We start from the raw sequence: 22,045 nt of genomic DNA on the forward strand, positions 1-22,045 counted from the left end.
CATGGTTTGTGAGGTTGAAAAAAGACATCAGTCCATCCAGTTCAACCTATGATGTGTTTGTGTTTGCTGTTAACCGTACATTGTATACCCCTATATGTTGTGGTCTTTAAGGTGCCCATCTAATAGTTTTTTGAAACTATCGATGCTCCCTGCTGATACGACGAATCTTGTGGAAGAGAATTCCACATCCTTACTGCACTGACAGTGAAGAACCCCTTACGTATTTTAAGGTTAAACCGTTTTCCTCTAGTTTTAGTGAGTGGCCACTTGTCTTATTGTATTCCCTTTCTCTGAAAAGTGTGTTCCTTATGCTAGGGTCACCAGTACCGTATTTGTACGTTGATATCATATCCCCCCTGAATCGTCTCTTCTCCAGAGAGAATAAGTTCTGTGCTTGTAGTCTTCCCTCATAGCTGATGTTCTCCATTCCCCTAATTATTTTTGTTGCCCTTCTCTAAACTCTCTCCAGTTCCAGCACATCTTTCCTGAGGACCGGTGCCCAGAACTGGACAGCATACTCCAGATGTGGCCGGACCAGAGTCTTGTACAGTGGGAGAATAATCTCTTTATTTCTGGAGTGAATCCCTTTTTTTACACATGCTAGTATTCTGTTGGCTTTGCTTGCAGTGGCTTGGCATCGCATGCCACTGCCAAGCCTGTTGCCTACCAGTACCCCCAGGTCCTTTTCCATCCTAGACTCACCAAGAGGTTTTCCCCCCTAGTGAGTAGCTTGCTTTCAGTTGCAGTTTTCGGAAATTGGCTCTTTTAAAATTCAGTGTCCTTATATTACCCTTTTGTTTCCTATTACTATGATTAATATTGAAACTAATTGACCTATGGTCACTGTTTCCTATCTCTATATCTGTGAGCAGGTCTGTATTGTTGGTAATCAGTAGGTCAAGTACCGCATTGTTTCTTGTCAGTGCATTCACCATCTGACTCATGAAATCGTCCTGCAAAACATTTAGGAACTGCAGAGCCTTGGCTGAATGCGCGTTTCCTTCTGCCCAGTCTATATTTGGATAATTAAAGTCCCCCATTATAATGACATTTCCCATCCTTGCTGCCAATCCTATCTGTAAAAGGAGGTCCGCCTCCCCTTCCTCCCTCTGGTTGGGGGGCTTATAGCATACGCCCAACATTTCCTTCCCTATACTGCCTTCCCTTTTAAGTTCTACCCATAGGGATTCCGCCTCGTCCATAGCTCCGTTATTAATATCATCCCTCATATTTACCTGTACACTGTTCTTAATATACAGACATACCCCTCCCCCTTTTTTACCTTCTCTATCCCTTCGATAAAGGGAATGCCCCTGAATGGTCGCCATCCAATCATGAGAGCTGTCAAACCAAGTCTCTGTTTTCCCCACAAAGTCTAAGTCCTCCTCAAACATCAGCAGCTCCAGCTCTCCCATCTTGTTGGCCAGGCTTCTGGCATTGGTATACAAACCTCGTAATTCTGACCGGTTGCATATATCCTCGTTTGATGTTGTTTTTAGGCTGCTCTTGTGATTTTTCCCCACACCCACCTTGGCTTTAGGAGCTCTGAATAACTACTGCTAATGTCCCCATTTGTGCCCTCTGAATCTTGCTCCCCACTGGCTAATTCTACATCTGTACCCTCCCCCCCATCACCTAGTTTACAAGCCCCTCTAACTTTATGGCCATCCTCTCACCCAGTACGGCTGCACCCTCCCCATTTAGGTGCAATCCGTGACCGGTTAACAATACTCTAACTACTATGATGTAATCAATAGCCCTATGTATAGGAAAAGATGTGGTGGTTATAGGATGTACGCAAGTGACCAATTAACAATATTCTAACTGATAAGATGTAATCAATAGCCCTATATATAGGAAAAAATGTTGTGGTTTAAGGATGTACGCAAGTACCAGTTAACAATACTCTAACTTATATGATGTAATCAATAGCCCTATATATAGGAAAATATGTGGTGGTTATAGGATGTACGCAAGTTACCGATTAACAATACTCTAACTGATATGATGTAATCAATAGCCCTATATATAGGGAAAGATGTGGTGGTTATAGGATGGATGCAAGTGACCGATTAACAATACTTTAACTGATATGATGTAATCAATAGCCCTATATATAGGGAAAGATGTAATAGGTATATAGTATACGCAATTACCTGATATGATGTCATTGATAGCCCTATGTATAGAGATCTATGTATGGTATATGGTCTATGGTATGCACTACTGAATATACCGCTCACTATCTGAGCTCTGAAATTGTAAAAAGCACAAATCTCTCTCCCTCCCTGCAAGGAATGTCTCACTGGCTCTGCACTGTCTGACAAACTGCAAAAAAAAAAACAATTCACTCCCTGCCTTAAACACATTCCTGTCCCTCCCTGCACTGCTAGGAATGTCTCACTGCACTGTCTGACAAACTCCAAAAAATGCTATTCTTTCCCTGCCTCAAATGCGTTCTTCTGCTTGTCTCCTCAACCACACAATCTTACTCAGGATGTTTCAGTAGCCATTAAAAAATCAATGTGCATACAGACATCCCCTTTGATTTCCAGTTTAACTCCAGTTACTGTTTTGTTTTTATTTGTAATACCTATTATTTATTTATTTCTTTTTTCATTTTTATTTGGCATCTCCTATTCTCCAGCGCTGTCTCCAGCTCCCTCCTCGGTCAAGTCTTGACAATCCTGTTTGGGCTGAATGAGGAGGCATAATCATGTAGGGTGGTCTCACAGTACTCCTCAAGGAATAGCACTCACTTCTCATTATGTGAGTGCCTCTCTTTTCTGGAAGAATGCCCATCCCCCAGGACTGGCAGAGAAAGAAACAAAAGCTGCCAAAATGTCACGAGACCAGCTAGAATACGTTAGGAAAAAGTTGTGCATAGGGTTTTTTCAAATAAAAAATATTGGGGGTGGGAGGTTCCACGCATCATAGGAGACCAGTGGCAGGTTAAATGCTGAAGTTCCCTTTTAATAAGGGGGAACACTTAAGTTTCAAAGCTGTGAACTGTTGTTCATAGATACAGGAGGTATGTAGAAACGCAGGGGCCCCAATATCAAGTCAAGCTGGGTCCTTCCAAAACAGTTGGAACCTACAATATGATTTCCAGTACATGTGGAACATACAGAGTGGCTGACAGCACAACCACAACCTTTAGAGCAATGCGCTGCATGTTGAGTCTTTTAATAAATGGTTCTAAATGGTATTTTATTGTTTTTTTTTGGTACATCACTATTGAAAGCACTTTTTTTCTCTGTATGTTCCAATTCATGTTTGGATGGAGCCTTGCTGACTTGGAGATTAATGTGAATAATAATGATGAGGCTACTCCATTTTCTGGCTTGTTTGTGGGAATACTAAAAAAATCTTTGACTTACCTGCTGTATAGAGATCAAATGCTTACAATGAGCTACTTTCCTATGAAGGTTAGAGGCTTGGAGTGTTTCACTACTTCTGAGTTTGTTTTCGAGTTGTGGACTATACTGTACACCTGAATTACGGATTTATTTATGGAAATCACAATTATATTTTATCAGATTTACTTTGGTTTATGTATTATATTTTTCCTCTCTGCTGCAAAGAAAGAGGAGTGTCTACATGTTTTCTCTTTTTATGTTTCTCCTCTTCAAACGGTAATAGTATCAAGAAAGAACTGGAGGGAAGCTAGGGCAAAGAAAATGGGAAGAAGATAAAAAGGGGGGGGGGGGGGTTGGAGGAAAAGGTAAAGTTGGGTAAGGGGTTACACAAAATGGTGGGGTATAGTGAGGGTGCATGGAGGGTCAGAACAACCTGGTCCTAGAGGTTGATCCTTCCCCACCTACCCCTGTGCCATTACTTTCAGCACAAGAAAATAGGTCAACTGCCATTGTCAGATTCTAAGTGTCATGAGAGGTTAAGACATGAACCCAACAATAGCTTCTCAAAGGAAGATAAGAGATTTAGGAGGAATAAATATATTTAATAATAATTGATCCCATGGAAATATCCCTAAACACCTCATACAGTATTCCCAAAAGCTGCTACTGATGTATAAAAGCAATGTAGTCTGCATAATCATAATATTATTAAGCTAATGCAAAGACTTACTAGATTGTAATCTAAATAGTTTCAATTTTAAAAAGGAAGTGCTTTGTGAAGGTAAGTTTGAAATATTTACAATGCAAGCGGTTAAAGAACCTACTGAGCCTTTCATAACTAAACCCAAGAACAAAAATGTTTTATATTACAGTTTATAAGCACTCAGATCTGGCAGCTGCATTCATTTTCTTTTTTCAGGCTAAGAACATTTTAAGCAGGTGGAGAAAATAACTGTTAATCTTTCCAGAAATGCAGTTTCCTTGTAACGTTCTCTAAGCTGCACTGGTAGAGGAAAACAATGTTATCTTCCTTCTGTAAACTACTAATTCCCAATGTCCCATGTACATTGTAATAGAGTTGAACAAAGGCAAGCATGTTTGAAGTTCAGCATGGGTGACAATCATTGCCGCCTGATATGAAAAAAAGGGAGTGTGTTACTTGCAGGATTATCAGGTGAAAATAAAGAAAAAGTCTGAAAAAAGAAAGCGAATACAGCCACCACATCTAAGAATTGATAAGCCACAGTATATTACATTTTGTTTTTTGGGTATAGATATGCTTTGAGCTTGTACTGCAAATATCTTCTGGCAACAAATTATCTAAAATGTCTTCCACCAACTCAGCTCAGTGTTGGAGAAATTGTGGTTCTATAGGCTCCCTAACCCTTTTAATATGGCATTATATATTGGAATCAGATCTTCAGTCCTCCAGCTTACCATAGACACCTTCCCTCCCATGACCAGAATGGTTATTACCCATATACTTCTTTCTGCTAAACTTAACATTACGAGACATTAGAAATCCTCTGTTATACCAGAGATTCACAAAATTGTCAAAGAGATTAATCATGATTTGAGTGCATGTTTACTATAAAGAATATGTTTCCCCATCCAGGATTCAACTAAAACAGCTTGTCAAGAAGTCCTGCTTTTCTGTTTATAGCATTTATATTAGTGCCCATCAGTGCCCATGAGTGCTGCCTGTTAGTGCCCTTCAGTGCTGCCCATCGGTGCCACCCATCAGTGCCACCTTATCTGTGCTGCTTTATCAGTCCTGCGTTATCAGTGTCCATCAGTGCCGCCTTATTAGTGCCCATCAGTTTCCCCTATCAGTGCCCAACAGTGCAGCCTATCAGTGCCCAACATTGCAGCCTATCAGTGCCCAACAGTGCAGCCTATCAGTGCCCATCAGTGTCGCCTCATCAGCGCACATCAATGAAGGAGACAAATTACCTGTTTGCAAAATTTTATAAAAACTATAATAACAGTTTTTTTTTCAAAATTTCTGGCCGTTTTTTGTTTGTTCAGCAGAAAAGAAAAACCCCAGTAGTGATTAAATACCACCAAAAGAATGCTCTATTTGTTTGAAAAAAAAATGTATACAAATTTCATTTGGTTACAGTGTTGCATGACCACGCAATTGTCATTCAAAGTGTGATAGCGCTGAAAGCTGAAAACTGGTCTGGGCAGGAGGGTGGTTTAAGTGTCCTGTAGCCAAGTGGTTAAAAACCTGGGGTGAATCTTCACCTAATCCGATGGAAAAAAAAACTGTTTACCAAAATGTATCCTCACTTGGAACTCCTGGATTTCCCATTAAATTTACAATGCCTGATGATGCCATGTATTCTCCACAAGCATCTCATACCTCTCCTGTCAAAAATTAGGTAGCTGGCAGGGACAGACTCATTATCCCAAACCCTTTCGTCCTATTTCCAGATTTCTGGCACTCCATTTTTGTGCATTATTTTTTCCCTATATAGTTTGAAATTGTGAAAAAACCTTCTTGTTTAATATCTCCTCTTTTTGTGTATTGTGACTGTACATTATATGCCAAACACTTCCAATTTACTTGTTCCCTTGTTCTTTACACACCAATTTTCATAGTTATTCCTGTACAACCTTTATACAATCCAATAAAAATATTGAAAAACAAATATATTTTGTCAGACACTTGACTATGACCTTTTTAGTCATATAAAAGTATTTTGCATTGTGCATTTGATACTATTTAAAAAATAAAAAATAAATCAGGAGAAAAAGTATTGGGCAACTATTACATACAGTATGTATACAAAACATATTTTTGTTTTATTCATCTAACTACATTATATGTACAAACTATAAAGAGGAAAAAGGAAGCAGCACTCTGAGGTAAAAGCTACTGTTACAAGTCTAGTAATGCATCTGATGAACCGGCTAAACACCTGATTCTTCTCTCCTAATGTGATTCATTTTAAAAAATGAGTTTATTAATGAATATAATTATAGAGATATATCAGTTCTAGGGACAACTACCCACATCCGCATCCATACATTTACTATAGAACAATAAAAGCAGGGAAAGGATAGGGGGAAAACACAAGAGACCTTCCCATATCCCTCCTCTGACAATTGTACTTTAGAGGATGTGGAGTTGTCACATATTAAAGAGTCATATAAAAGAAAGGACTGGATAGTGTAATACCGTCAACTATTTATTGGTTAAATAATAAAAACACACTTACAAAATCCAAGAAAGAAATTTGCATGTAAACAAGCCGGCCGGCTCTCATGTAGCCCATTCCTCGGGGCAGCGTAGTGACGTCAGTAAGACCGTATCCTACGCACTCACACTGAAGTCTTTGGAGACGAGCGCGTAGGGTACGGCGTGCTGACGTCACTACGCTGCCCCGAGGAACGGGCTACATGAGAGCCGGCCGGCTTGTTTACATGCAAATTTCTTTCTTGGATTTTGTAAGTGTGTTTTTATTATTTAACCAATAAATAGTTGACGGTATTACACTATCCAGTCCTTTCTTTTATATGACTCACTGAGCTCCATCCTCCATCCGGTCTTGCTATCACCATCTCACTGGCTGTGGCTTGGAGGCTTGTTGCTGTCATCCTTTGAGTGGCGCTGCGAGGACACTTACTGTATGCTTGATTTGCATATTTATATGGTAAGGAGATATGCATGTCACTTGTGTGCAACACCCTGGTAATTAGCCAGATTGGATCTTTTCTTCACTCTACCGATCTTGGAACTTAATTTCTGGGACTCTAGGACTAGGACTATTTATATGACCTTTCATGAACTTTCATGGTTTTGTTTTTAGTCAAATATTAACTCACCATTTTTTGTTTATGTACAGTTAATTTTGTAATGCTTAATTTTTAGTAGATTTTTTGTCTATCCAATCCACTTTGGGTGCTTATCTGGCACTTGTTGCCATTTGTGGATTTCCTCTTCAAGGATTAATTTATCTTTATGAGATTGCTATATTCATCAAGTTACATTAGCGCGGATTTTCTCTTTTATTTCTTGTGTTGGTGCTGTCTCATCTGAAGCTGCAGCTTGAGTACTTAGTTAGTGCGGTTATTTCCCCCTTTTTTACATATTAAAGAGCACTTCAACGAAAGTTCATTTTGATAAAAAAAGAATATATATATTAATTATACAAAGTTAACACTTTTAAAATTTAAATATAAAGAAAAAAGGAAAGGTTACATCAGCTCCAAAACAATCTATGATTGCTTAATTTGTTGGGAAACATATTTAGGTGGTCCAACGCCTTTCGAGAAACATACTGTTCATCAATTGCTTTGTCAGGGACCATCAATATTGACTAAATTGTTTCTACAAACTTAATAAAAATAAACCATGCAAAACATGAGCCATACAATACATATGTATCATATCATAAAAAAACAACATTCATTTGTGAAGATAATCCAAAATGTGCTCACCACTTCACACCATAGAGAACCTTTCATTTTTTGATTTTTTTGAGCCTGGACAGAATGCAGCTAACAGCCCAATACAGCAGCCATGAATCCAACTGACAGTGTATGAAACACTGGCTGGGGGTGGGTTTGATGTAAATTGGACCGTGCCTAAAACAATAGGGCGGGTGAAGGTACCAACCAGACTTGGAGTAGACAAGGGACTGGGGTTGTGCCCCCTATGATGTATAACACCAACGGAGCCTCAAATCTATAAAACATATGGCAAATAGACTTTCAAAATGGATGTCCATACCTAGGGACTGTTAGGGAATGTTTGGTTCATAGCCACTAATTACCTTCTGAATAACTAGTTGAGGGAGCTATTGGGAGAAACAGGTACTTAACGAAAATGCGACCAATGCCTGTGGGTAAGGGAGGGTAATACCCTCCCCCTCCCAAGAGAAGGCACGTTAAAACCTAGATTCTTTGCTGATTGCCAAACAGAGGGAGTGGTATATATAGCCAGCTGTATATGCGGGTCATTTTACGTTGGTAAAACAAAAAGAATGTTTGCAAGGAGAATACAGGATCACCTGTATTACATTGATGCAGGGCTTCTGTATACATCTATCTGCAAACATGTAGGACTTCATCATAGCTATGACCCTTGAGTAATCTTGTTCTCTGTTCTCAAAACTATCCACAAAAATCCTAGAGGGGGTGATTTGGACAATAAGATTTTGAAACAAAAAGCTAAATGGATTTACAGTTTACAGGTGACTCCTCTGCCATTTCTCTAACAACAACAGATTGGGATGGTTTAATAATTACCAGAATTGTTGATTCCATAAAATGTTTTCCTATAGGCTGATGAGATATTTGTAATATCAGTATAAGCTGTTTGAGTATATTCCAAGTTGTTTTGTTTGAGTATTTGTATTATTGTTTTAAGTTTTTTTGCAGCTGCAGATCGGGAAATGTCTCACTGTTTGTGATTAGCGGAGTGCAGTGTCGGCTTCCTGGTGGGAACAGGCACATATGAACTCGAACACGCCCGAGCCCATCTCTGTTCATAAGGTACTCTAAGAATAAGCTCTTTTATAAGTGAAAGACATGCGATTAGATGTTCTGATGGTTTGCCTTAACATCAGATGCATTAATAAACTTTTACCAACATCTTTTACTCCATCTATCCTCCTAATGGTTAATGTTTTAGATTGATGATGGAGTACTGGGTAAGCCAGCACCTGTAGTTGAGAGTGAGTAGGTAAATGGTCAGTAGTGTTGAATTACTTGTATACATTCTATTTAACCAGATAACAAACCAGACACAAATCCCAATACAAAAAACACAAAGACAAAAAGCAACTGTAGGCTTCAATACATAATTTTTTAGATTTAAATAATTTATAACTTTTGAATAGGATGTGCATTCAAGTGTAGACAAATATACCCATTTAAGTCTAGAGTTTTGATTTACAGTTACGTTTAGCACTCTCTGGATATTTTAAAGCAATAACATTGATTTTTTATCTTTTATTGAGTTGGGTGGTGATGATGGTGGTGGTGATGGTGGTGATGGTAATGGTGGCAGTGTGGGGGAGTCAGTTTGATATTGGGGTTAGTGTATCACATACTGTATATATTTAGAATAATAAAATATGCTATTTTGTGTGGGAGTGTTATAGGTGCCCTAAGCTTTTACTGTTAATTTTGTTATAATTATATTTTGCATTTGCCACCCTCTGTTACCTGAAAAAAAATTTGTAGAGGGAAATTTGTGAAATTCTCTATCAAATATATATTAATTATTCAGAGGTCCATTACATTTTTCTACCTTTTTATTACATTTGATTTCACAATATAATGAAGATGGATTTTAGATTCTAATTAGCACATTTTTGTGGATTTAAACACTTGCAAAGTTTGTTTGCACATGCACTTTGGTTTGTTCTGATTAAAATGTATAATATGTGTTTAGCAAAAATGTGGTAATTTTTTTTACATGTAATTGTGTTGTTTGCACATTTTGCAAACTTTTCCGAGTCCTCCTTTTCTTTTCTTTTCTTTTCTTTTCTTTTCTTTTCTTTTCTTTTCTTTTCTTTTCTTTTCTCTCTCCCCCCCCCCTCCCCTATAGTAGGAATCAAAGTAATTTTCACCAGCAGGACAACCTATATCACACATTTGCAATGTTCTGTGTTCAGGTTATGCATGAGAAAAATATGACTGGAATTATCATGATCCACATTTTAGGATTTCAATTTTCCAAAAACATTAACATTGTGGTATTTTTTATTTTTCTGATGAATTATTTTTTGACAATATGTGGAAACCTCCTGATCATCACACTGGTGTCCTACAGCAAAACCCTCCATTCTCCCATGTACTTCTTCCTTTCTCAGTTAGCTGTATCAGATATCTTACTAATAACTGATATTCTTCCTAACATGCTCCACGTGGTTTTGGTGAAGGAGACCATGGTATCCCTTTCTGATTGCCTCACCCAGTTTTATTTCTTTGCTGTCATGGAAGTCTTGGAGTGTTTTCTTCTAACAGTGATGTCTTATGACAGATATTTGGCCATCTGTAAACCATTGCATTATAATTTAATAATGAGCCACCAGTTATCCTGGATTATGGTAGTTACCTGTTGGGTTTTAAGCTTTGTGGTTGTGTTAATTGACACAATAACCATATCCAAACTGCAATTTTGTGGTCCCTATGTCATTGACCACTTCTTCTGTGATGTTGATCCAATATTGGGACTTGCCTGTGGTGACACTTCAATTGTTCAATTGGAAATTTTGTACTTGGGTATTATTGTAGATGTAATACCATTCTTTATTATCATTATATCCTACACTTATATCATATTTACCATTTTTGAAATTCCTTCTATTACTAGTAGACAAAAAGTTTTTTCCACATGCAGCTCCCACCTCATTGTCGTTTTTATGTATTATATTACCCTCATGAGTGTTTATATGGTACCCAGTAGGGGTCAATCATGGAATATGACTAAATTCTTCTCATTACTGTACACTGTATTGACCCCACTGCTGAATCCAATTATATACAGCCTGAGGAATAAAGACTTGAAAAATGCTGTTGGAAAATTGATCAACAATTTTCAAAACTTACATTTCAATAGAAATACAATTTGTAATACATTTAGTTAGGTTTTATGTTAGAAAACCCCCTACATTTCCCCCCAGAAAATGAAATGTACCAATTTCTGGGAATGTTTGTGCAAAAGTATGTATGAATGTGAGTTAGAGACCTTAGATTTGTAAGTTTCTTGAGAGCAGGGACTGATGTGAATGTACAAATATTATATGTGTATATTATATGTGTAAAATGCTGCTTAAATTGATGGTGTTATATAAGTACGTGTATTAAACAATTAATAAAAAATAAATATATATATATTTTTTTTAATTTTCAAACTTTTATTGATAAAAGTTTAAATACAAACATGAGAGGTAACAGTTAAAGCAAATAATATGTATCAATAGATATGCATAAAACTCCAAAGTACTACTAAATATATACATCAAGTACAAACCCAATTCCAAAAAAGTTGGGACACTGTACAAAATGTGAGTAAAAAAAGAATGGACTAATATTACAAATCTCATAAACTTATATTTTATTCACAATATAATATAGATAACATATCAAATGTTGAAAGTGAGACATTTTGAAATGGCATGCCAAATATTGGCTCATTTTGGATTTCATGAGAGCTACACATTCCAAAAAAGTTGGAACAGGTAGCAATAAGAGGCCGGAAAAGTTAAATGTACCTATAAGGAACAGCTGGAGGACCAATTTGCAATTTATTAGGTCAATTGGCAACATGATTGGATATAAAAAGAGCCTCTCAGATGGGCAGAGGATCATCAATTTCCCCAATGCTGCGGTGAAAAATAGTGGAGCAATATCAGAAAGGAGTCTCTCAGAGAATAATTGAAAACAGTTTGAAGTTATCATCATCTACAGTGCATAATATCATCCAAAGATTCAGAGAATCTGGAACAATCTCTGTGCGTAAGGATCAAGGCCAGAAAACCATACTGGATAGCGGTGATCTTCGGGCCCTTAGGCGGCACTGCATCACATACAGGAATGCTACTGTAATGGAAATCACAACATAGGCTCAGGAATACTTCCAGAAAACATTGTCAGTGAACACAATCCACCGTGCCATTCGCCGTTGTCGGCTAAAACTCTATAGGCCAAAAAAGAAGCCAAATCTAAACATGATTCATAAGCGCAGGCGTTTTCTCTGGGCCAAGGCTCATTTAAAATGGACTGTGGCAAAGTGGAAAACTGTTCTGTGGTCAGACGAATCAAAATTTGAAGTTCTTTTTGGAAAACTGGGACTCCATGTCATCCGGACTAAAGAGGACAAGGAAAACCCAAGTTGTTATCAGCGCTCAGTTCAGAAGCCTGCATCTCTGATGGTATGGGGTTGCATGAGTGCGTGTGGCATGGGCAGCTTACACATCTGGAAAGGCACCATCAATGCTGAAAGGTATATCCAAGTTCTAGAACAACATATGCTCCCATCCAGACGTCGTCTCTTTCAGGGAAGACCTTGCATTTTCCAACATGACAATGCCAGACCACATACTGCATCAATTACAACATCATGGCTGCAAAGAAGAAGGATCTGGGTACTGAAATGGATAGCCTGCAGTCCAGATATTTCACTCATAGAAAACATTTGGCGTATCATAAAGAGGAAGATGTGACAAAGAAGACCTAAGACAGTTGAGCAACTAGAAGCCTGTATTAGACAAGAATGGGACAACATTCCTATTCCTAAACTTGAACAACTTGTCTCCTCAGTCCCCAGACGTTTTCAGACTGTTATAAAAAGAAGAGGGAATGCCACACAGTGGTAAACATGGCCTTGTCCCAACTTTTTTGAGATGTGTTGATGCCATGAAATTTAAAATCAACTTATTTTTCCCTTAAAATGATACATTTTCTCAGTTTAAACATTTGATATGTCATCTATGTTGTATTCTGAATAAAATATTGAAATTTGAAACTTCCACATCATTGCGTTCTGTTTTTATTCACAATTTGTACAGTGTCCCAAATTTTTTGGAATCGGGTTTGTAGTATAAAACATAAAAAAAAAAAAAAAAATATATATATATATATATATATATATATATATATATATGTTACTTCTCAATTTACAAAAATGAATGTACAAAATAGAGTAAAAAAGAGAAGTTGAAACCATAAAATGTGCAGATTGGGTATATCATAGCACTTTCTTCTTTTATTTTTTATTTTTCAAAAAAGAAAAAAAATCTAATCACAATGTTTCAGAATCAGGATTTGTAATCTAATTACCGTTTGGAAATTTATAAAGAAACCAAGAATCCCATTTCAGGTCGAATTAATTATTTGTATTGTATACCACTTAAAGACTTAGACTTTTTCTGACATATGTTGCTTACAAGTTAAAATCAGTATTTTTTACTAGAAAATTACTTAGAACCCCCAAACATGATATTTTTTTAGCAGAGACCCTAGAGAATAAAATGGCAGTAACTGCAATATTTTATCTCACACTGTGTTTGCGCAGCAGTCTTTCAAAAGGAAAAATAATACACATTAATGAATTTAAAAAAAACAGTAAACTTAGCCCAATTTTTTGTATAATTGTGGCGAAAAAAAAAGCCAAGCTCCCCTGACCCTGTCCTTGTGCCATACTCACACAGGTACTCATTGATGGCCCTCTGCTGCATGTGCAGCCGCTGCAGCATTGTGTGACCAGTCTCAAGATATCCAGGTCATCAATGTAGTCAGCAACCTCCAGCCTCATGGGTAGCCTCCAGTGCGATGATGAGGGTAGAGAGCGGGAATGGCCTTACATGAAAATAAATGCCTTTTTGGGACCTGCCTCTGTGGTGCAGCACATTCCACAAATTTGTGACAGGGAGCAGAGTCTACCAGATGAAACGGCAGTAACTGTAAAGCTAGCAATTTGCCCAAGCTGGCATTAAGACACTGTGTATGTGGATGGCTGGGACAGTATTTCTTTCTACGGTTCAAAAACTGGGGTAGTGAAATTTGCCTGCTGCTCAAATCAAGTGGTGGTGTACTGCTAGCAGATTGGGTGCAAGTCTCTGTGGCACTCATTGCTATACCATCATCCCTCCCAATGCTGGTATTTGAGAAGGCATGAGGTATAGTAGGGTTAGAGATAACAGATGAGGAGCAAGGTGATGTATGCTTTTTTTGATCTGGTGCCTCTTTCAGGTGCTGTTGCCAATGGACTGCATGGCAGGTCGTCATATGCTTTGTCAAGCATGTGATGCCCAAGCGTCTGGTGTTCTGGCCACGCTTGAGCCGCTGTAGACAGATGTTGCAAACAGCAACGCTGCGGTCTACTGCACATGTGCTGAAAAAAGCCCACGCTAATGATCTTTTGTGAGTCCATGGGGAGTTTGCAGCACCTTGCACCTGTGAAGCTCTGTGCTGTGACACAAAAGATTGGCTACTGCTATGGTGGCCCCTGGAGCATATCCTGCCTCATTGGAGTTGTGCGTCCTCCTCATTCTCCCCCCCTCCTCCTCCTCCTCCTCCTCTATCCTATCAGGCACCAAAGTACAGTCAGTGACCTCATCGTCCCCTCCCACCTTTTCACTGGAGAAAACTTGGCAATATACTTCAGCTGTGGCAACATGATTGCTGGTTTCTTGTCCGTCATTTTCACCCCCTCTCTCTAGGCTCACTTTATGCCCATAATCAACCTGGGAACCAACATCACGGCTTTCAAATTGCTGCGCATCCTCCAGAAGCATGTCACTGACACTATGATCGAATAGCTTAGGTGACTCTTCCGTGCATGATGGTGGGGCAACAGAAGTAGTAGCTGTGGAGAAGGAGCCTATGGAACGGGCTGCTTTGGCAGCTGCGGTGGTAGGCAAACTACTATGAGTGTGGGTGTCAGAGGACGAGGAGGACGGCTTATTGATCCACTCCACCAACTCTTCCACATGTTGTGGCTGAATAACACGGGCAGCACCGCAAATAAAGTACGGGCGTGCCCCGCCTGCAGAGGATGCACTATGTCGACTGTGACCATCACTTTTCACAATGGACACAGAGGCTGCTTGCACTATTTTCGTGGCCTGTGAGCATCTGCCTCCACTTGTCGGCCTTTCAGACATGATGTTAATAGAGATCAATATAGGGTATACGCAACTGACCAATAGATACTCAATGACCTGATATGATGTATTTGATAGCCCTATATATAGATAGAGATGTGATGGAAATAGGGTATACGTAAGTGAGCGATTAAAATACTCTAACTATCACTTGATATGATGTAATCAATAGCCCTATATATAGGGAAAGATGTGGTGGTTATAGGATGTACGCAAGTGATCGGTTAACAATATTCTAACTGATGTGATGTAATCAATAGCCCTATATATAGGGAAATATGTGGTGGTTATAGGATGTATGCAAGTGACCAATTAACAATACTCTAACTGATATGATGTAATCAATAGCCCTATACAGTATTTAGGGAAAGATGTAATAGGTATATAGTATACACAATTACCTGATATGATGTCATTGATAGCCCTATATATAGAGATCTATGTATGGTATATGGTCTATGGTATGCATTACTGAATATACCACTCACTATCTGATCTCTGAACTTGTAAAAAGCACAAATCTCTCTCCCTCCCTGCTAGGAATGTCTCCCTGGCACTGCACTGTCTGACAAACTGCAAAGAAATGATTCCCTCCCTGCCTTAAACACGTTCCTGTCCCTCCCTACACTGCTAGGAATGTCTCACTGCACTGTCTGACAAACTCCAAAAAATGCTATTCTCGCCCTGCCTCAAATGTGTTCTTCTACCTGTTTCCTCGACCTCACAATCACACTACATGCTGCGGCTGCGCGGGCAGCCTTTATGTAGTGTGGGGCATGTACTTGGCCCCTGAGGCATGATTGTCTAAAGACAGCCTGTCTTTAGTCCAATCATGGCAGAGATCATTTGATTGGCCAAAGCATGAGGTCAGGGTGCATGCTTTGGCCAATCACATAATGTGCTGCACGTGCGGTGTGCGCACAGTGCATTATGGGATCTCGAAAATCCCACGAAGAAGCATATTTGTTCGTCATTCGATGAAGGATCGAACGACCAATGTTCGAGTCGAAGTTAGCTTTGACTCAAACTCGAAGCTCATCCCTAGTCAGGATGTTTCAGTAGCCATTACAATATCAATGTGCATACAGACATCCCCTTTGATTTCCAGTTTAACTCGAGTTACTGTTTTTATTTGTAATACCTATTATTTTATTTATTTATTTATTTTTTTTGCCATCTCCTATGCTCCAGCGCTGTCTCCAGCTCCCTCCTCGGTCCAGTCTTGACAATCCTCTTTGGGCTGAATGAGGAGGCATAATCATGTAGGGTGGTCTCACAGTACTCCTCAAGTAATAGCATTCACTTCTCATTATGTGAGTGCCTCTCTTTTCTGGAAGAATGCCCATCCCCCGGCACTGGCAGAGAAAGAAACAAAAGCTGCCGAAAAGTCACAAGACCAGCTAGAATACGTTAGGAAAAAGTTGTGCATAGGGTTTTTTTCAAATAAAAAAATATTGAGGGTGGGAGGTTTCAGGCATCATAGGAGACCAGTGGCAGGTTAAATGCTGAAGTTCCCTTTTAATAAGGGGGAACACTTTAGTATCAAAGCTGTGAACTGTTGTTCATAGATACAGCAGGTACAGTATGTAGAAACTCAGGGGCCCCAATTTCAAGTCAAGCTGGGTCCTTCCAAAACAGTTGGAACCTACAGTGTGATTTCCAGTACATTTGGAACATACAGAGTGGCTGACAGCACAACCACAACCTTTACAGCAATGTGCTGCACATTTAGTCTTTTAATAAATGGTTCTAAATGGTATTTTATTGTTTTTGGTACATCACTATTGAAAGCACTCTTTTTTTTCTCTGTATGTTCCAATTTGTGAAAAAATAGGTTGCAGCGCCAAAACATAAAATTAGTGAACATATAGTGCATATGATCAAAAATAATGAACTCAGTCCATAAAGGAGGAAACGGCCGTAGAGCAGTATTACATGCCAGAGGTCCTAGCCACCAGTGCTATTGTGGGTTCTGGTAGGTTTTCATGTAAGTGATGTTCTGAAGATTGGACCTTTGTATTTGGCTTTTTCTTGTTTTTAGTTGTTTTTAATAAATACTACACTATGGAAAGCATTTTCTCTCTTGCATATCTATTGATATAACTTCCTGCTGGTTGGAGTACTTGAAGGAATTTTTTCCGGTGTCATCATCTCTTCTGATTTGCTTTCTGGCTCAAGACCTGCTGTATAAGATACAAAAACGCATTAGCTGTCCTAATAAGACAGCAACATGGTCTGGTGAGTGCGCATTTCTGTTTTTGGGTGAAGGACCACTGGTGGAGGATTGACCTTGTTTACACTGACACTGATTATCCATATGGACTTTTTTTGTGGTTTTATGGACTGAGTTCATTATTTTTGTTCATATGCACTATATGTTCACTAATTTTATGTTTTAGCGCTGCAACCTATTTTTTCACATGTTTTTTTATGTTTGTATATTCACATTGTTTGCAAGCTGCTGATTAAGTATTTTATTTTAAGGCGCTGACTTCACTTTTATGTTTATGTTCCAATTTGTGTTTGGATGGAGCCTTGCTGACTTGGAGATTCATGTGAATAATAATGATTTTCTGGCTTGTTTGTGGAAATACTTAAGCAATCTTTGACTTACCTGCTGTATAGAGATCAAATGATTACAATGAGCTACTTTCCAATTAAGGTTAGAGTCTTGGAGTGTTTCACTACTTCTGAGTTTGTTCTCAAGTTGTAGACTAAACAGTAGACCTGACTTACAGAACTATTTACAGAAATCACAATTATATTTTTATCAGATTTACTTTGGTTTATGTATTATATTTTTCCACTCTGCTGCAAAGAAAGAGGAGTGTCTACATGTTTTCTCTTTTTTATGTTTCACCTCTTCAGAGGGTAAGAGTATCAAGAAAGAACTGGAGGGAAGCTAGGACAAAGAAAAGGGGAAGAAGATAAAAGGGGGGGTGGTAGGAGGAAAAAGTAAAGTTGGGTAAGGTGTGACATGAAATGGTGGGTTATAGTGAGGGTGCAAGGAGGGTCAGAATAACCTGGCCCTAAAGGTCGATCCTTTCCCACCTACCCCTGTGCCATTACCTTCAGCACAAGAAAATATGTCAACTGCCTTTGTCAGAGGGTATCTTTCCACCTGCCTACTGTACACCTGTTGTTTATTATCGTGGTGTGTTAAAGTGCGTCTCTTCGGGACGCAGAACCAGGCATGATCAGGCTCTCACCTAATTACGTTTAATGATGCAAGTTTCAGGCAATGGATGCCCAAGTGTTCCCGTTTTGGTTTATATTTGCTCCCTTGAACACAAAATCTTTATCATTGTATGGCCATGTACCTGTTAATTGTTTACTGAACCTGTAATGCTTGTTTGTTATTCTTTCTATGAAAAACTAATAAAACTTTTAATTAAAAAAAAAAAAAAAACTGCCGTTGTCAGATTATAAGTGTTGTGAGAGGTTAAGACATGAACCCAACAATAGCTTCTCAAAAGGAAGATAAGAGATTTAGGAGGAATAAATATTTTTAATAATAATTGATCCCATGGAAATATCCCTAAACACCTCATATTCCCAAAAGTTGTTCTATAATCGATGCTACTGATGTATAAAAACAATGCATTCTGCATAATCATAAGATTATTCATTTAATGCAGAGACTTTCTGTGTGGATGTACTCTAAATATTTTAAATTTTAAAAAAGGAAGTACCTTGTGAAGGTAAGTTTGAAATATTTACAATGCAAGCGTTTAAAGAACCTATTGAGCCTTTCATAACTAAACCCAAGAAAAAAATGTTATATATTACAGTTTTCCAGCCCTCAGATCTAGCAGCTGCATTCCTTTTCTTTTTTTCATTTTAAGATCATTTGAAGCAAGTGGAGAAAAACACTGTTAATCTTTCCAGAAACTCAGTTTCCTTGTAACTTTCTCTAAGCTGCACTGGTAGTAGAAAACAATGCTATCTTTCTTCTGTAAACTACGAACCCCCATGTACGTTGTAATAGAGTTGAACAAAGGCAGGTATGTTTGAAGTTCAGCATGGGGGACAATCATTGCTGCCCCTATAGATAAAGTGAAAAAAAAGGGAGTGTGTTACCTACAGGATAATCAGGTAAAAATGAAGAAAAAAGTCTGTAAAAATAAAAGCTTAACAGCCAGCACATCTAAGAATTGATAAGCCACAGTATATTACATTTTAGTTTTTTGGGTTTAGATATGCTTTGAGCTTGAATTGCAAATATCTTCTGGTAACAAATTATCTAAAATTTCTTCTGCCAAGCTCAGTGTTGGAGAAATTGTGGTTCTATAGCCTCCCTAATCTATATTATGTGGCATTGTGAATCTATTAGATCCTATTGGAATAAGGTCTTTAATCCTCCCCCTTACCATAGACAATATATAAACATATGGTGCAGCACTGCTGAATATTCAATACTGTGAACAACGTCTATTAAATCACAAAAGACAATAATAATGAGTGAATAAACATAATAAACATATAAATGTGTAAAGCAAAAGTCCTTTAAAATTTTTGGGGGATTTTTTTGAGGTTCAAAAGTAGTCTTATACGCCAGAAAATACAGTATATATATATATATTCCACAGCCGTGTGCAAATCTTCTTAACCACTTAAGGACTGGACGGTGTTACCTCCTTGATGACCAGGCCATTTTTTCTTTTTGCGATACGGCACTGCGCTAATTTAACTGACAATTGTGCAATCGTGTGACACTGTGCCCAAATACAATTGATGTCCTTTATTTTCCCACAGATAGAGCTTTCTTTTGGTGGTATTTGATCCTCTCTGTGGTTTTTTTTTTGTGCTATAAACAAAAAAAGCGACAATTTCCAAAAAAAAAATTATATATTTTTTACTTTTTGCTTTAAAACATTCCCAATAAAAAAAAAAATAAAAATCAATTTTTTTCATCACTTTAGGCCAATATGTATTCTGCTACATATTTTTGGTAAAAAAAATCCCATAAAGGTGTATTTTGATATGTTTGCAAAAAAGTTATTGCGTTTACAAACAAGGGGATATATTTATGTCATTTTTATTTATTTATTTAGTTACTGTATTTTCTGGCGTATAAGACTACTTTTGAACCTCAAAAAAATCCCCCCAAAATGGGGGGTCATCTTATACGCCGAGTATAATATCTCCAAGGTAACCTAAGTATAAGTATTGGGGGGGGGGTTGTCTTATACGCCCAGTCGTCTTATACGCCGGAAAATACGGTATTTTTCACTAGTAATGGCGGCGATCAGTGATTTTTAGCGGGACTTTGACATTACAATGGACAGATTGGACCCCTAACTGACATTTTTCACTCTTTTGGGGGGGACCAGTGACATTACTACAGTAATAGGTGCTAAAAATATGCACTGTTTCTGTACTAATGACACTGGCAGGGAAGGGGTTAATACCAGGAGCGATCAAAGGGTTAAATGTGTGCCTAGGGGGTTCTTTCTAATGGTGTGGGGGTTGTAATCACTGGATTAACACAGAGACCTGTGTTCCTAAATAGGAGGAACACAGGATCACTGTGTTCATCACTTGCAGAACAGCGATCTGCCGTGTTTACATCGGCAGGCCACCACTCTGTCTCCATGGGGAGCAATCATGGGTGCCCGGCGGACATCACATCTGCCAGACCCGCTGATTAGCTCCCCCTCTAACCAATCAGCCCATGTGCATGCCCCCACCATCTGCTACACGAAGCGACATACAGATACGTTGGTTTGCGTAACAGAGCCAACCTGCCACAGTATAACTGGTTGGTCGGCAAGTGGTTAAACAAATGAGACCATAGACAGCTTCCCTCTCAGGACCAGAATGGTTATCACCCATATACTTCTTTCTGCAAAGCTTAATATTATGAGACATTGGAAATCCTTTGTTATACCAGAGATTCAAAAAATATAAAAATAAGTTGCTCCATCCAGGATTCAACTAAAACCGCTTTTCAAGAAGTCCTGCTTTTCTGTTTCTAGCCACTTCCACCCCCCCCCCCCCTTTTTACTTTTTTTTTCTCTTCCTTATCCCCCTTATCCTCAAGACTCATACATCTCCCCTCTCCTCCTCTACCCCCCAACACCAAACCCAAGACCAGATTTTGCTGCAGTGCCTGTGCTGGACAGACGCACTCCCACACAAGCCAAAGCATTATGCAACAAGGTCAACATCATCATGCAACCTTTAGAAATGTCTCCCATACTGCAACTTCCACCTGACAAAAACTGTTTTAGGTAATAAACCTCAGATAAAACATACCTAACTGATCAAGATCACCCTACTAACTGCCCATGGCAGTGCCATTTTCTTGAAAAAAATTATAATTATTGCTAAATAAAAGATTGCTCTCCACTAAAACACTAGTGCAAACATCAATATGTGTGCAAAAATAAATTGTTGTGTGGCAGATAAATATATATATATATACATGCAGAAAATATAATTATATAATATAGGTGAGACAAAATTATTCCAAAGAATTGTGAATATACTGTATAATCAATCCAAAATGTCCATAAATAAAAGTTTATAAAGTGACAATAAATATCTGGATAAAGATGGTGAAAAACACTTGGTAGCAATAAACACCTCCACCAGAAAGCAAGGACACCCAGAGTGTATGCAAGCTTACCAGATGACGTGGACCCCTTCAGTTATAGGGGGTCAATAAAGCAGGTGTATATATATCAGACACCAGGCAACAGGATGGGCACCGACTTCAAAACACTCCTCCTCCAATAACAATATACCTGGGGATGGGCTCCCACACAACGCACCCATAAGGAAAGAAGGGTCTCAATAGTGAAGTACGTAAGGATAAATCAATTTATTGAAGATGGATGCACTTACATATATGAAGCAGTATCAGGGCATGAAAGGGTAAAAATCATGGTCTCCGGGTAAGGAACACCTTCCGCGTTCCATCTGCGTTCCACCGGGAGCCGGAAATGACGTATTGGCGCAGTCACGGTCCTACATCTCGTAATCTGACGTGACCCTGATGATGTCAGATTACGAGCTGACGAAATGCGTCGGGACGTAGGACCGTGACTGCGCCAATAC

General features: G+C 38.6%; 2 protein-coding genes across 2 annotated transcripts in view; both read left to right on the forward strand.

Moving 5' to 3' along the window:
- The window catches only part of LOC309552937 (olfactory receptor 1G1-like), a gene marked incomplete at both ends in the record, with an annotated part of 51,272 nt that overhangs the window by 20,084 nt on the left and 9,143 nt on the right, over positions 1 to 22,045 (forward strand). The gene's annotated exons all lie outside the window — the stretch shown is intronic.
- Positions 9,992 to 10,963, forward strand: LOC309554741 (olfactory receptor 1G1-like; the record flags this gene model as incomplete). Its single annotated transcript, XM_082256444.1, has 1 exon — positions 9,992 to 10,963. One exon carries the CDS (start codon positions 9,992 to 9,994, stop codon positions 10,961 to 10,963), a length of 972 nt encoding a protein of 323 aa, XP_082112570.1.

The sequence above is a fragment of the Pelophylax lessonae genome (genome assembly GCF_965119305.1).
Source record: "Pelophylax lessonae genome assembly, chromosome: 4".
In the NCBI taxonomy this organism is placed as follows: domain Eukaryota; kingdom Metazoa; phylum Chordata; class Amphibia; order Anura; family Ranidae; genus Pelophylax; species Pelophylax lessonae.